At 36.3% G+C, this 14,075-nt stretch overlaps 1 protein-coding gene across 1 annotated transcript in view; it reads right to left on the bottom strand.

Moving 5' to 3' along the window:
- The window catches only part of LOC104620461 (protein SCAF8-like), a 36,790-nt gene that overhangs the window by 15,049 nt on the left and 7,666 nt on the right, over positions 1-14,075 (bottom strand). The window contains 5 exon segments of the mRNA XM_010286690.1: positions 1,547-1,664; positions 2,097-2,176; positions 8,592-8,768; positions 12,255-12,385; positions 14,034-14,075. The exon segment at positions 14,034-14,075 is cut by the window's right edge and continues 130 nt beyond it. Of these exon segments, the coding sequence (XP_010284992.1) occupies positions 1,547-1,664; positions 2,097-2,176; positions 8,592-8,768; positions 12,255-12,385; positions 14,034-14,075 (548 nt within the window).

The raw sequence follows: 14,075 nt of genomic DNA, 5'->3' as shown, positions 1-14,075 counted from the left end.
TTTCCCTTAATCTTTCTCACTGATGTTCGACCATGGAATTAAAGAAAATCTTCATCATAACACGCTGCAGTCACCACAGAGTAGTTCCAGCAGAAGTTTGTGTCTTTTAGTTGCTATCAAGGTGAAAAATAAAACTTTCTCTGCCTAATGACTAGCCAAGTAGCTGTGTGGACCTGAAGTTAAACAATTTCTGGACGTCGAATAGAACATCAAATAATAAGGCGGAGGGGAAGAGTCATATGAACATTCTGCCCATAATTGTACTGTAACTTTATTTCATAGATGAGATTAATTTAAACTCTAATTCAGCTTATTTTACAATAAGGTACACATTCATCATTTTTATTTTTAAATTAGATAGCTACTTTTAGATATGTCACATCAAAAGCTCCTAAAACAGATGCACTCTTCAAAGTTATATTTCTTTACAAGATTTTTTAGTGTTTAAAGCCAGAAATTGCTAGATATCCACCAACATCAAAAACTATTTAGTCTGTAACTATGTTGTACAAACTTTCTCAGTTACTGCTCTTAAATAAGAAACAAAAATAAAACATAGTAAAATAAAGCAGTAGAATAAGAAAATAATACCTACCAAAAATTAAAGTACTATTTTTCTAAACAATTAAAAACTCAAAGTCACAAATTCAAAACTCAAATGATGTTCTTGATTGAAAGCTGAGTGACTGCACCTTTGCACAGGTTAAACTAAAATCCTCAACAGATGTTTAACCTTGTGGTCCCTCAGATTTTCTTTCAGTCTAAGACCTCTAGTTTACTGTGAAATTAGATCCAAATACTTCATAGGAAGTCCACTGTATCTGGTCAGTATCAAGACAGGTTAAACTTTCGTGTTTTATTTCTAATGGGAGCAGGAATTGGGATCAGGAGGGGAAAAGAGCAGCTAAATACCACGGACTAACCTCAGAACAATAAGCCAATTTACTCAATGTAGACTAGACAGGACCTAGTTCACAGAGTTAAGAAGAAATCTTGGATTGTCTTGAGCATCAGTTCTTAATTCATCATTTCTCAGGAAACACATAACTCTTCTTCAGCTCAGATTCTTCAACAGAATCTCCGAGACATTTATTAGCCAAGACTTACAGCTTGGTAGGGGAAATTAAAGTTATCTGCAATCTCTAGTCTGTCCTCTTGATGATTCTCAGCAGCAAGCTAGCATACTGCTCTCCCTTCACGGACAGGAGCATAGCCACTTCAGCACCCACCACCTTCTTTCTGACAGCAGGGAAAGCGCTTTTTTTAACAACGAAAGCACAGTCAATCTGTAACTCAGATCAAGGGCCCTCTTTCCTAAGAGAAGCAAAATGTACACCCCACACATTTGGTTGGGGTTTTTTTTCTGCTTTATGCATTTTCTTCCACTTATTCCACTTACTCTGCAAGCTTCTGTTAGATATCAGCTAGTTACAAAGACTTCCATTACAAATATCAGTAAAGACGGCAATTTTTTTGTCCTGAAGTATGAATTTTTTTGTAAGTGGAGAACATAATTATTATGATAGCCACAAGATGGAGTTCTTACCTTTTGAGGCTGCTGTTGCTCCAGAAGCTGTTGTCTGAGATGTTCTAAGTTTTGTTGCTGTAGCTGTTCAGCCAGTTGGTGAAAAAGTGAGTTGTTCACAGATTCTGGTACTAAAGGCCTAAAATGAAATAATTAAAAAAAAAAACACAAAAAGCACAAGAGTTTTTCTTTTGGTTTAAACAGTTGGTAAACAGGTCTTCACAATGGAGTTTCAAGTTTAACTAAAAAAGTAAAATAATGAAGACAATGTAGCTAGTTCCACCTTCTGTGGAACTATCACACTAACACATTAACACTATGAATATAACTAACAAAGCAAAGAACATGCTATCTTTAAGATGAAGTCAACAAAACTTCTGGCACACAACTTGTATTAGATATTTTTTAAATGTATGTTTCATTAATTTAGTAAACTGCCCTCTCTCTTCCTAGTGTTTTGGTATACTTATGCTCTGAAAGAAACAACATTTTCTTTACTATTTAATCCTAGTGTCCAACTAGTGTCATGGAAAATGCTACAATTTGCCTAATAAACATATCTTGGTCTTACAGTTGGGAAGTGGGAGTTTCCTTTTTAGGCTCTTCATTTTGTTCAGATTCTTCCCCAAAGTCAAACCTGTCCATCAGCTTCTAGGAGAAAGCGAAATAAACATTCCTGAGTACTCCTTATATGTCCCTTTACGAATATTTACCTTTCAAAACAAAAATGCTCTGATTTCTCAACTTAGAAAAAGTTTGGCAAATAACCTGAATAGAAAATTAAATGTCATACTGCTACCAAACTGCTCAATGCATCAAATACTAAATTTTGTCCATGGCTTGCTTGAGCTCTGGCTGCTGTTACAAGTACAACCACATGTTCTTTCCATAGCAAGCAACAACTATTTTGGAGGAAGGCTTAAGTAAAGATTAATTTTATGTAATTGTACCTTTAATTAGAAGAAATTACTATGAAGAGGCCAACTGTTCAATCCTTTGGCAACCAGCAAACTGCTCTGCTCATATCAAGAGTAGACCTACAGCTTGATTACTTTGCAAAAAATTACTGTATTTTCACACATGTGTCATTTAGACAACCTAATTCCTTAAAATACCCTGCTCCTTGGAAACAACTTCTCACATAGTCTCCAAAAAATCAAAGCAAGCAGTTATCATGTAAGAAGAATAAGCCTCCAGAGGGGTAAAAAGGAAGGTATCTGACAGGGAAAAAGAAAAACTTGGATAAATTTCCTGTTTTATCTGTAAAGATGTCCACACTGTAGTTCTCCTGAACTAAAGAAGTTTATTAATTTTTTTAACAGCGCAGAAGCATTTCAGAAGCATTTTATTTTCTTGGAGACAAAACTAAAGAACAAGCATGAAGAAAATGTTTTTGTCACTGAGATTTTTTTCAGTAACTATTTATTGATACAGCAGTGCTATCAAACCCATGTCCATGCATCTTTACGCCTTGGAAGTTTTCTGAAAAGCAGAGTTAATGCTGTACTACAAACCACCATAACTTCACAAAACCTGCTCTCAGAACTAAAAACTAAGAGGATGAGAACATAAGGCAGTAATTTTGAAATACCAAGGCAAAACCATCTCCAGTAACAAACCATGATGATTCAGTAGCCCATCTTCTTTCTCAAGATGCTCTATTTACTCTCAATTACTTCAGTTCAGCAAGAAGAACAAAGCATAAGCTAAGAGACTGATAAATAAAGAACGTTTGGAACTATTTTCCCAATGAAATAATCTCAGATATATGAAAGCAGGACTGACTCTGCGAAAACATAGCAGAAACATACACCATCAAGTTTATCTGAGATGGGATGCTAAAATCCAGAATAACTATCACCATATATATCTAATTCATTTAAATCAAGGTGGCTGCCTTTTTATTTTTTTCATATTGTTAGAATATTTTCAAGTAAAGCATTTCCAAAATGCTGCTGCTCTGAAAAAAACTTGCATTTTAAAAAACAACGTCTCGTCTTTAAAATACTAATCATCGTGTATCTTCTGTCATGACACAGTAGAAAGGAAGATAACAGAGTATGTACTATTTAATCATCTGAGAAAAGGAACAAATGGGAAGTAGTCAAGAATTCATTATATGCAAAAAACCTATTTAAACTGGGGTCAGAGAAAACCAAAGAACTTACAGCCAAGATATGCAAATGTACAGCATGATTTTTCACAGAATCACAGAAACACTAGGTTGGAAAGGACCTTCAAGATCATCAAGTCCAACCATTAATCCAGCGCCACCATGTCCCCTAGACCATGTCCTGAAGCGCCACATCCACACGTTTCTTGAACACTTCCAGAGATGGCGACTCCACCACCTCCCTGGGCAGCCTGTTCCAATACCTGACCACCCTCTCAGTGAAGAAATTTTTCCTAATATCCAATCTAAACCTCCCCTGGCGCAACTTGAGGCCATTTCCTCTTGTCCTATCACTAGTTACTTGGGAGAAGAGGCCAACACCCTCGTCGCCACAACCCCCTTTCAAGTAGTTGTAGAGAGCAATAAGGTCTCCTCTCAGCCTCCTCTTCTCCAGACTAAACAACCCCAGTTCCCTCAGCCGCTCCTCATAAGACTTGTGCTTCAGACCCCTCACCAGCTTCGTTGCCCTTCTCTGGACACGCTCCAGTACCTCAATGTCCTTCTTGTAGTGAGGGGCATTTTGTTTAAATTTGTTTTAAATAACATAGTAGATATTAAAGGGAAAAATCTGAACTGAAATTATCTTCATTTTTAAATAAATTGCAACAGAATACTCTCTAAAATAATGCAATAGAAATTAAAACAAATTAAATATTAGGACACCTAGGTTAATCCACCACACACACACGCATATAGAAGTACAGAACTTTCCATGAATGCTACAACTGTTACTATGATTACCTAAGAAGAGAATATGTTCAGAAAAAGCAATCAGAATAATTAAAGACATGAAAAAAGCTTATTACAAAGGAGACAAAATTCTTCTCAAGTATAAGGATATTCTTTTTAGAAATTAAAATAAAAGGAATAGGACATAAATAGGAAACATTCATCAAAAATCCTTCTGTACCATAAGACAACTATACAGTCGTGTAGTAAGATCATAGAACACACACATTCAGTCTTGACAAAAGAAAGGAAATTTTCATGTAATGCATATTAATTTGTACAACTTATTACCACAAGATACTGTAGAGACTGAAGAGCTTGAAAACAAAGGATTAGAGAAGAACTGCCAAACTTATTAAAAAAAGATGGATACTTATGTATTCTTAGGAAATATTTTCCTGCACTATTTATATTTGTTATCCAATTCATCATTATATTATGGAATGAGAACCAAGCTTTACAGTTTTCCTTGGATCGTGATGCTTACTGTTTATTTACCATAAAAGCTGTCTTTTTTTTATGTCTGCCAACTCAGAACATTTGCCTTTTAGACACTGCCTTCAACCATGTAAGTATTTGTATATCCACATCATGGCCCCATTCTCCATTCTCTCAACTCCATCACAAGTCTGTTCAGTATCTTCCAGGGAAAGTACTCAGTATTTCTCATTACTGAGCATTCAGGAATTGCTAGATTCTCTAATTTTGCTGCTGCAGGTTTTTTTAAGATGTTTAGGATTTGTCACTGTACCTCAGGTAAGAATACATCATCAATTTCCACTAAATGACAGTATCTCTTCTGTCCCATTCTTCATATATCTTAGGATCACAGGACAGTCCAGGTTGAAAGGGACCTCAGCAGGTCTCAGTCCAACTTTCTGTTCACAGCAAGCTTAGCTGTGAGCTCAGATCGGGTTATTCAGGGCTTTATCCAGTTGAGTCTTAGAAACCTCTTAGTTTCCAAGAACTGAGACTGCACAATCTTTCCAAGCAACCTATTACAGTGCTTGACTGTCCTCATGAGAGAAAAGGTTTTCCTTATATCCACTCCAAACCCTTTCATTTCAATTTCTGTCGTCCATAATCCTGCTTCTATGCTGTGAAGAGCCTAGCTTCATCTTCTTGCTGACCTTTCTGTAGGTGCTGGGGGAGGCGCTGCTTTTAGGTCTCCCCCAAAGCTGCCTCTGCCCCAGGCTGAACCAGCTCCAGTCTTTCAGAAAGCAAGTGCTCCAGCCCTCCATTAAAGTCACTCCAGTTTGTCAATGTCTGTCCTATACAGGGGTGGCAAAACTGGATGTGATACTCTAGATGCCGTCTAGAGTAGATGAGATGATCTTTCCCATCAGTCACCTGTGTTCACACAGCCCAGGATGTTGTTGGCCCTCTTTGCTGCCAGGGCACTCTGCTGGCTCATGCTCTGTTGTTATAAGTACACTTGTTAAGATCTTATTATCTCATAAAGACTAGAACCCCAGAGACTAAGCAACTGTATGATACTCAAACAAAGGCTGTTAACAGCCTAGCGTTGCTGTTCATTGTACTGTTCCGACACCTTGGTTTTTGGTATTTGTATCTCTAACAGTATCCCTGCAATTGAGGCATTCTGTGTTAAATATAAAACCATTGCAAGCTCTCTAAAATGCACACAAACACTCTAGAACACTTCTAGCATCCTGGAAGATGATTAACAAAAAACTAGATTTGTTGTGAGGAAGCAAAGCATTCCCAAAACTTTCCTTCTTAAAAAGTTTCATTGTAGTTTTACTTTATTTGGGCATGCTATTTCAACTTTGTTACTAGATACTTTGAAGCAGCCCCAGTCTGGCCCTGTCAACTGAGTCCTCATTAGCAGCTGCAGTATATCTTTTGTTTTAGCTTAATCCAAATGAATCTACTTGATGTATTCAAGATTACTCTGCAATGTGAAATAACATGTGGCACATATAAACAATCAAAAGTTTCACCTCAAAAGCACACTCCCAATTCAAACTAAAATACTGATGTAGATGCTTCCAACAAAACTAAGTATTGCCTTTATTAAGGCTGCCATGTCTAGTAAAAAAAAATTATACAATTATAGAATAAAAGGGAAGTAAAGAGTCTAATAAATATAATTATATTATTATGACTCATGTTCTTTAGCTATTGGGAAGTGCAATTCAGGTGGCAGATGACATTGGTGCTGAGAAACCATTAAAAAAAGCAAAAAAAATCATCATCCCCAAAGCTTATCAGTGCAAAAATAAGATTGCGCATTAATACATATATATTAATGTATGTACTCTTCTATATTTAGACTCAGAAATCCTCAAACCTCTGAAAAAAGAGAAAAACAGGTATGGTAGTGCCAATATTACATTTAAAAAAAAAAGAGGAAATTCTAAAACAACATGCTATTGCTGCAAAGCAGCCTAAATAATCTTTTAGTAAAAGCCTCAATGGAATAACAAGACATACATTATCAGTTCATTCATAGAGATGCTACAGAACACTGAACAAGGCATTTGAAATGTATTATAATCAACACTACTTGTATAATGCGGAACTGAGGTACAGATCACATAATATAAATGCAACTCTTCCACAGCTTACAGGAACAAGTCAACACTATATACCTACTGAAAGCTCGTAAATTATCACGCTGCCACAAGAATCCCTTTCACAACACTTACCTTCAAAGTCCCAGAAATCAGAGTCATGTACATTCACTCTGCTGACACCTTTCATGGCAGCAAGACTCCTGCATACTATTACTGGCATAAACTATCTAAAGAGCATCAGGCTGAACTCACTCAAGGTATAAAAACACCTCATCAGAATGCCAATTCCTTCAATTCATGCCAGTTACTTGTCCAACAATAAGACAGCCACATTTATGAGTACATCTATCCATATAAATGCCAGAATTGAAGTCTGCAGAATAAACCACAATATAATGCAGTATTCTTAATTACTTTTTGTATCTAAGTATTAAGGCAGTCCCTATTACCTGATACATACAGTCCCTGTGATTATACCCTACTCGAGTTGATGCTACAGCTGTGATACAGCATGAGTACAGGCTATTTTTTCCTGACTTATTTTTACAGCTGCATTACTTACTATTTCAGAGATTTGCATTTAGCTGAACAAATTCTAGTAATATAAGATAAATGTCCTAAAACTTTAGACTCAGCACTTGTCAAGTTCTAAGCAGCTAACTGCCTGAAAAGGATTACCTGGGTTAGGAAAAAAAAGGTTTTTTGCTTCTCTGACTTCCGTATTCTTATTATTTATTCATTCCAAGGCAATCCTACCAAGATTATCTACTCACATGCTGCTTATTCCAAAGATAATGGATCATGATTCATTTATTTATTTTTAAATCTTTGAGTAGAAGTTCTTCCTTTTTCATTGTACTGATATTATACTACTACTACTGCAACTGCCAGCATGGTTATTGCTACCTGGCATTCAAGTACATTAGTCTTCTTAAATTCATGCATTCTTTATTTATTTTTGTTTTAAGATAGGCACATATGTTGCAAAACACACAAAGCTTCCTTGCCTACGGTGTTTGGGTTTTTTTTTACATTTTTACCTCCTTTTAAAAGTGTCACATGACTAGTTTTAACTACAATCACAAATCTATTTCTTCACTTACTATCGCTTTGTGGCTAAAATTACAAGTTTCTTGCCATTTATAATGTAAGAAAATTGCAAGTCCAACCACGTTTTATTCTTCTGAGAAAATGGTGTATATAAATTTCTACATGTTTCCCTTTCATTAGCTTGTAAGAAATACTTCAGATCATAAACACAGGAAGAGGAAGTACAAGACATGTTCAGTTCTCACTGCTGTGTTATAAAGGGTGAACAAATCCATGTAACAATGACTTAACTGTGCTAAATCAAATCCATCTTCATACTTGATGACCCTTACGGGTCCCTTCAAACTTGAGATATTCTATGAAATGCCATTTAGCCCTAAATTCATATAAACTAGTATTTTCATTTCTACTAGTCTATATAGACTTTAATTTTACATTTTCAAGATAGAGTACTTTATAGTATATTCATGTATTTAAAATCTCTAAAGTCAAACCATAAAATCAAAAAGATTCTTTCACTTACACATATTTTAACAATAAATACTTCTTCAAACTTCTATTATTCTACTTCTACCTTATTAAAAGAGACACTCTGTTCCAGAGGATTAAGTGTGTTAGCAGCAGCAGCTGCAGCTGTAAGTTGTGCTGTGAGGGCCTGTAACTGAACGACAAGACCAGCATCCAAGGCTTGAAGTAGTGAAGGCTGAGGTTTCTGCTGCTGTATCTGCAGTGTCTGTATCAACTGCTGAAGCTGAAAGAGAAAAGATAACAAATGCATTAAAACAAGAATTTATTTTTTTAAAAGCAAAAAATAAAAACCAAACTAGTCTTTTCCCCTTCCAATTAGGAAAAAAAAAACCCAAACCTCAGGAATGCAGTATCATCTAACCTATGGCTATTATTTCATCTTAATTTGTTTTCATTTATGGCAAATTTTGTTCCCACTTACTGGCTAATTTGTTTTCTGTGGCTGATAAGACATGCAGATGCTTCTTCCTCCTAACTTGCTCTGACAGGTTGCATGATGACCAGTCATCACTCAGGATTTCCTGTTTTCTAGGGTTCCCCCTCTTCTGTTTCTCCAGTTTGATTCCTTCTGACCTGAAAAAAATCTGTTAGCCTACTCCAGCTTCCTAAGGGCCCACCTAGATTAGCAAAATCTGTATGCTGTAACATCTGTATGTAAGAGAAAATAAAGTGGAGCTTGCAACAGTGCAGTTAAGCTGATGCAACATGTCTGTATGAAGAGCTTGCACTAGTGTCTCTGGATTAGCGACAAGGAAAAATCTCATGCTGAAACTCAGGTTTGCACTGACAGAATGCAATTCCCTTGCTATGTTAACAAAATATAAAAGGCAATTAACCAGGAACTGGGAATATAATTTGACTTCTTGCAATGTCACAAACTTCAAGTATAGCACTTCGAATAAAAACTGCCTAAATGCAATGTTGAACCAGAAGCAGCAGCTCTGGGGCAACAGATGTACAGTAACAAAGTATGTTACAGTAAAAACAAAGTATGGGTAATGCCAAGAGACAGAAGTAAAAAAAAAATTACTTAAAAATATTGATGGGCATTTCAAATATTATTTAAAAATAGTTTTGGGGGTGGTGTGGTAGTTGGTGTGGTTTGTTTGTTTAAACAACTCCACTCGCAACTCAAGAGAGGTCTAGGATTATACTGGAACGAGTACTAAGTATTATCAGAGAAGGAACTTTCAAAAGTGTAGTGAATGGATCGAAGACATTTCACCAGAGCATAGAGCGATACCCTAAAAGTTTCCTCCTTCAAATCTAGAAGACGAAAATAAAGAAAAATACAGTATCTTCCATGGGTGTTTTTAGAACAAATGTACAATCCAATTGCCTGGTATATCTTCATTTCCTTACTCCAACTTCCTACTTGTATATAACTTTTTAAATGGAGCTCTCCCAATGAGGAAATAAAAGGCTTTTTCATGTACAGATCTGTTTATCTGTTGAACAGAGATGCTCCCACAAAATTGTACAGATTTACCTTAACAAAAAAGGAAAAAATACTATTGCTATGGAAAGAAGTCCTCTTAAAGTACCATGGAATTAGAGGAAGCAGTCCTTTGACCTTCCATGAGGTAAACCCCTGGAGCCTTACCTTTGAATATTTCTGAAAAAAAGGCTAAGCAAATCCAAGTAGTTCAAACTATGCTGACATAAGACCCTCATTACTTTTACATCCATATTCCACCTCCTCATGGGGTTCACCACTGAACTCTTTCAGGGTTCAATCCCTCCCTTCTTCATAGGGCTCACTAGAAACTCTGCTTAGGCTTATTAGGTTGATCTTCTTTTCCGCAATACATCAAGAATGTATAATCCTTTTTCAAGATTATTTTAGAGTTACCTTCTGACAATGTGAAACAACTCTTGCTATTCTTTAAAAAGTTACACAGACTCCTTATACAGCAGAGCCTCTGAAAATGCTTCAATTATTGTTCTACCTCACCAAGAATTTTCACTGATTACTGCCAACAGGCAAAGCTGAAGAGCTCCCCCATCCCTTCTTGGCTGATCCACAAAAGATGAGCAAATATGGCTGGTCCACCTTGTGTGTTGCTCTGAGTAGGAAGGAATCAAACTGTAGAAGCAGAAAGGGAAGCCCTAGAGTGAGAAAATCCTGGGTGGTCACCGTTCTAGCCATTTTCACACTCTTGTTGATTACATATTTCTTACTCTGCCCTCACCTATGTCTAGACTCTCAATTTATCTGCATGCATTCTCACCCATAACACACAATCTTAAGATGAAATCAAGGACTTTGGAGCTGGAGGGTAGGGAGTGGAGTAGCTTGGATAACAGGAATAAAAGGGCTGGACAGGATGAAAGCAAATGTTGCAGTACACCTACCAATCACAAAGATCTGCATGTACATACTTATTGGATACCCAGTCTGTGTCCACACTTTTCCTTAAAGACCATCTTTTCCCTCTCCCAAAACCCATTCTCTTCTTTATTTTACCATTTTGAGATATATATGCAAATGTTATTCCTTTGTGATCTGCTGTCTTTAAAACTCTAATTCGCTTCTCATCTTCATAAGAAGTTTTGCTTTTGCTTCATCCTTTTCTTTTTTTCTCTAGGTAATAATCTTTAAAATTACTTTACTGACTTTCCATATATTTCTCATTCTCACTTCACATCTCTTGTTTAAGAGGTATTCCACTATCCTTCCTCCACATTTCACAAAGTATCCCACAGACTCATTTTGCTCTGCTTTTCAATGACCCATCAATTTCTTTCAGTGTAATCAGATGAAAATACTCCCTCCGTTTGACTTATGAACAACTGCAGACAAATCTGCTTAGCTGGATACTGTAGAACTATCTCACTACATGAAGTTGTAGTTATTGTCAGCATCAGTGCTTTGTAATAGTTCACTTGTGACTGCTTCTCATTCATATGCATGGTATTTTTGTTTAGTACCCCAGCAGATGAAGCATCCTATTCCTCAGTCTAAATCAAAATCATAATGCCAAAGTTATGCTGGTGCCAGAGTTCTAGCATAAAGTGAAAAACAATGATCTACATTTTTACAGAAAGCCAATTGTACGCACTCAACTTATGTGGCTGCGGGTTAACAAGCAGTTCAATGCTGCACATGAAGTCACTTTTTTGGAGTTGAGCATTTAGAAACTGCGGAACACAATCACTTCTAAGACCTTATTTTTGAATGCTGCAAAATAAAAAACATATTTTGCTGGTGGAAAGACAAAAAAAAAAAAAAAAAAATCGACGCACGATGTACTTCCAGAATGAGTACATCCCCATTATATAATTCTGTAAAATGTTTAGCTTCTTGGGGCATCCAGCAGAGAAATATGCTTAAAGTCTCATTCATTTTTATACCTATATCCATTAAATCTTAATGCTGCTCTTGATTTAGTCATCTGCACTATTACGTAGAAAAGAAAAGTATGTATTACAGACCTTCTTATCTGAAGTCATATTCTGTGATACTTAAGGAACAAAGAGGGTTGGTTACAAGAGGTAACAGGAAGTTTTAGTTTACCTGGAACTTACTTGTGATGAACAACCTCATGGGATAGTTAGATGGATACTAGACACAAAATTAAGAGATTTTGTGTTTTTAAAAGATAACTTAAGAGATAATTAAGAGATATTCCTGAAAGCAATATTCCTTAAGTGTACCTTGAAGACACAAAATATCAGTGTATAATGTAACTGTCTAGAAAATATTTACCTGTTGGCCTTGAGGACTCTGTAAAATCTGTGCAACAGCAGCAAGGGTATCTGTATTAGCAATCTGAGATACCCAAGGATCAGGTAAACTCTGCACCACATTGGCTGGAGTAACTGGAGTCACAGGTGTTCCTAAAAGAGAAAAAAATCCAATACTCCAGAATATTTTAACATACAGACTTAGAAATAGTGATAAAGAAGGAAAAAAAAAAGTGCTGTTATTAAATACTGGGAAAACACTGCATTAACATCCATTGAAACCATTTTTCTCACACACACACACAGAGCACACAGTGATAACACAGACTCACATCAACATGCCTCAAATAGCAGGATTACTTTGTGTAAGTGTAATTCACAGCTCTTTGCACTACTGACCTATGGGGACTACTAACAAAAACACTGACAAATGGAAAATAAATAGGTTTCACAGAGTAGTCCAAAACACTTAGTGGAAACAACATATACCAAATTACAATTGTTAGCAATCTACTCAGAAACGTCTGTTAGTCCAGAACTTACTGGACTTGCACTTTATCCCCAGGAGAAGACTTAAGGATTCTGCTAAAAATTTCAACATGCAGCAGTTGGATTCATGAGGATTGCTTGTTTTATCATGTTTTCTCAAGAGGAATACTGAGACTAAATCAGCAATCTGATAATTAGTTTCATGCCATAATCCAGAAGAATCCGCCATCCCTGCAAATACTCCTGCTTTTAGCTCAGAAGGAGAGATATGCCGATGAATGCTAAATGTAAATTACTAGATTATGATTTTAAAAGACAATTTGCACCAGAATTTTAAAAAGCATTAGAGTAAAGCTAAGATTTCAACAATTTAAAGCAATCAAACTAATGATAATAAAAAATATTGAGACGTAAGATGCAGTAAATCCAATCCAAGAGCTGGAACTTCCACATATTTACACACACCAATTAAAAATAAGGTGGATTTGTCCACCTCACTGCTTTTCAGCATGGGATTAGCAAAAGGTGGGTGACAAAAGCAGGTCCGTATGTGCCAAAACCCAATTTCTGTACATAAAATTTCCTATACATCCCAACCTTGAATGAAAAAAATCTCTACAATGTGGAAAAAGTTGGAAAGCCAGTTTCCTGCCATCTACCCACATAAGGAAGATGCTTACAGCACAAAGTGATCAAGTCTGCATGTATAATATCATTAGCATTTCGTAACTTAGGACATACTCCATGAGCAGTTTTTTGCTCCCATGACTCTCCAGCTTGATTTCTGGCCCACGTACTTTAGACATGAGGCAGAAAGAAGTACACCACTGGCTGCAGCTTATATTGTCAGTGTGGTTTTTTTCCCCTTGAAATCACTGTCTGTTGGCCAGCACTGTCTGACATTATCCAGCAAGTTCAATCCTATGGATAGCAAAAAGATACTAATGTATTCTCTTTCATTTCTCTCATTGTGGCACCACTAATTAACAAAGATTGCATTAAGTGCTGTGTTGGGTTTTTAACTCTGTCAGTGATTTACTGTTTTGACTTTCGAGCGCAAAACTAGGTCTTATTGCACTGTTACTGAAGCTGAATATATTGATAATACACAGTTGGAAAGTAAACACAACAGGCTGCCTCTTGTTTCTGCTGTTTCCCTGATATAAATGCTGGCTATAATGTATTTCTTTCTAGCATTCATCTGATTTGTCTAAAGGAACCCAGCAAGATTTTTCAGCACATTAACAGCCAACATACCAAAGCTGACACAACTGTTTTGGTTCAAAGCATGATTTTAACTTGTTTTTGTTACCTGGTGTATTGTTGCTCATAGCAGCTGTAGTGCTGGGCAAGA

This window comes from Phaethon lepturus, unplaced genomic scaffold (assembly GCF_000687285.1).
Source record: "Phaethon lepturus isolate BGI_N335 unplaced genomic scaffold, ASM68728v1 scaffold3035, whole genome shotgun sequence".
Classification (NCBI taxonomy): Eukaryota; Metazoa; Chordata; class Aves; order Phaethontiformes; family Phaethontidae; genus Phaethon; species Phaethon lepturus.
The sequence above is the reverse complement of the archived record's forward strand: the minus strand, read 5'-3'. Positions and strand labels throughout refer to the sequence as shown.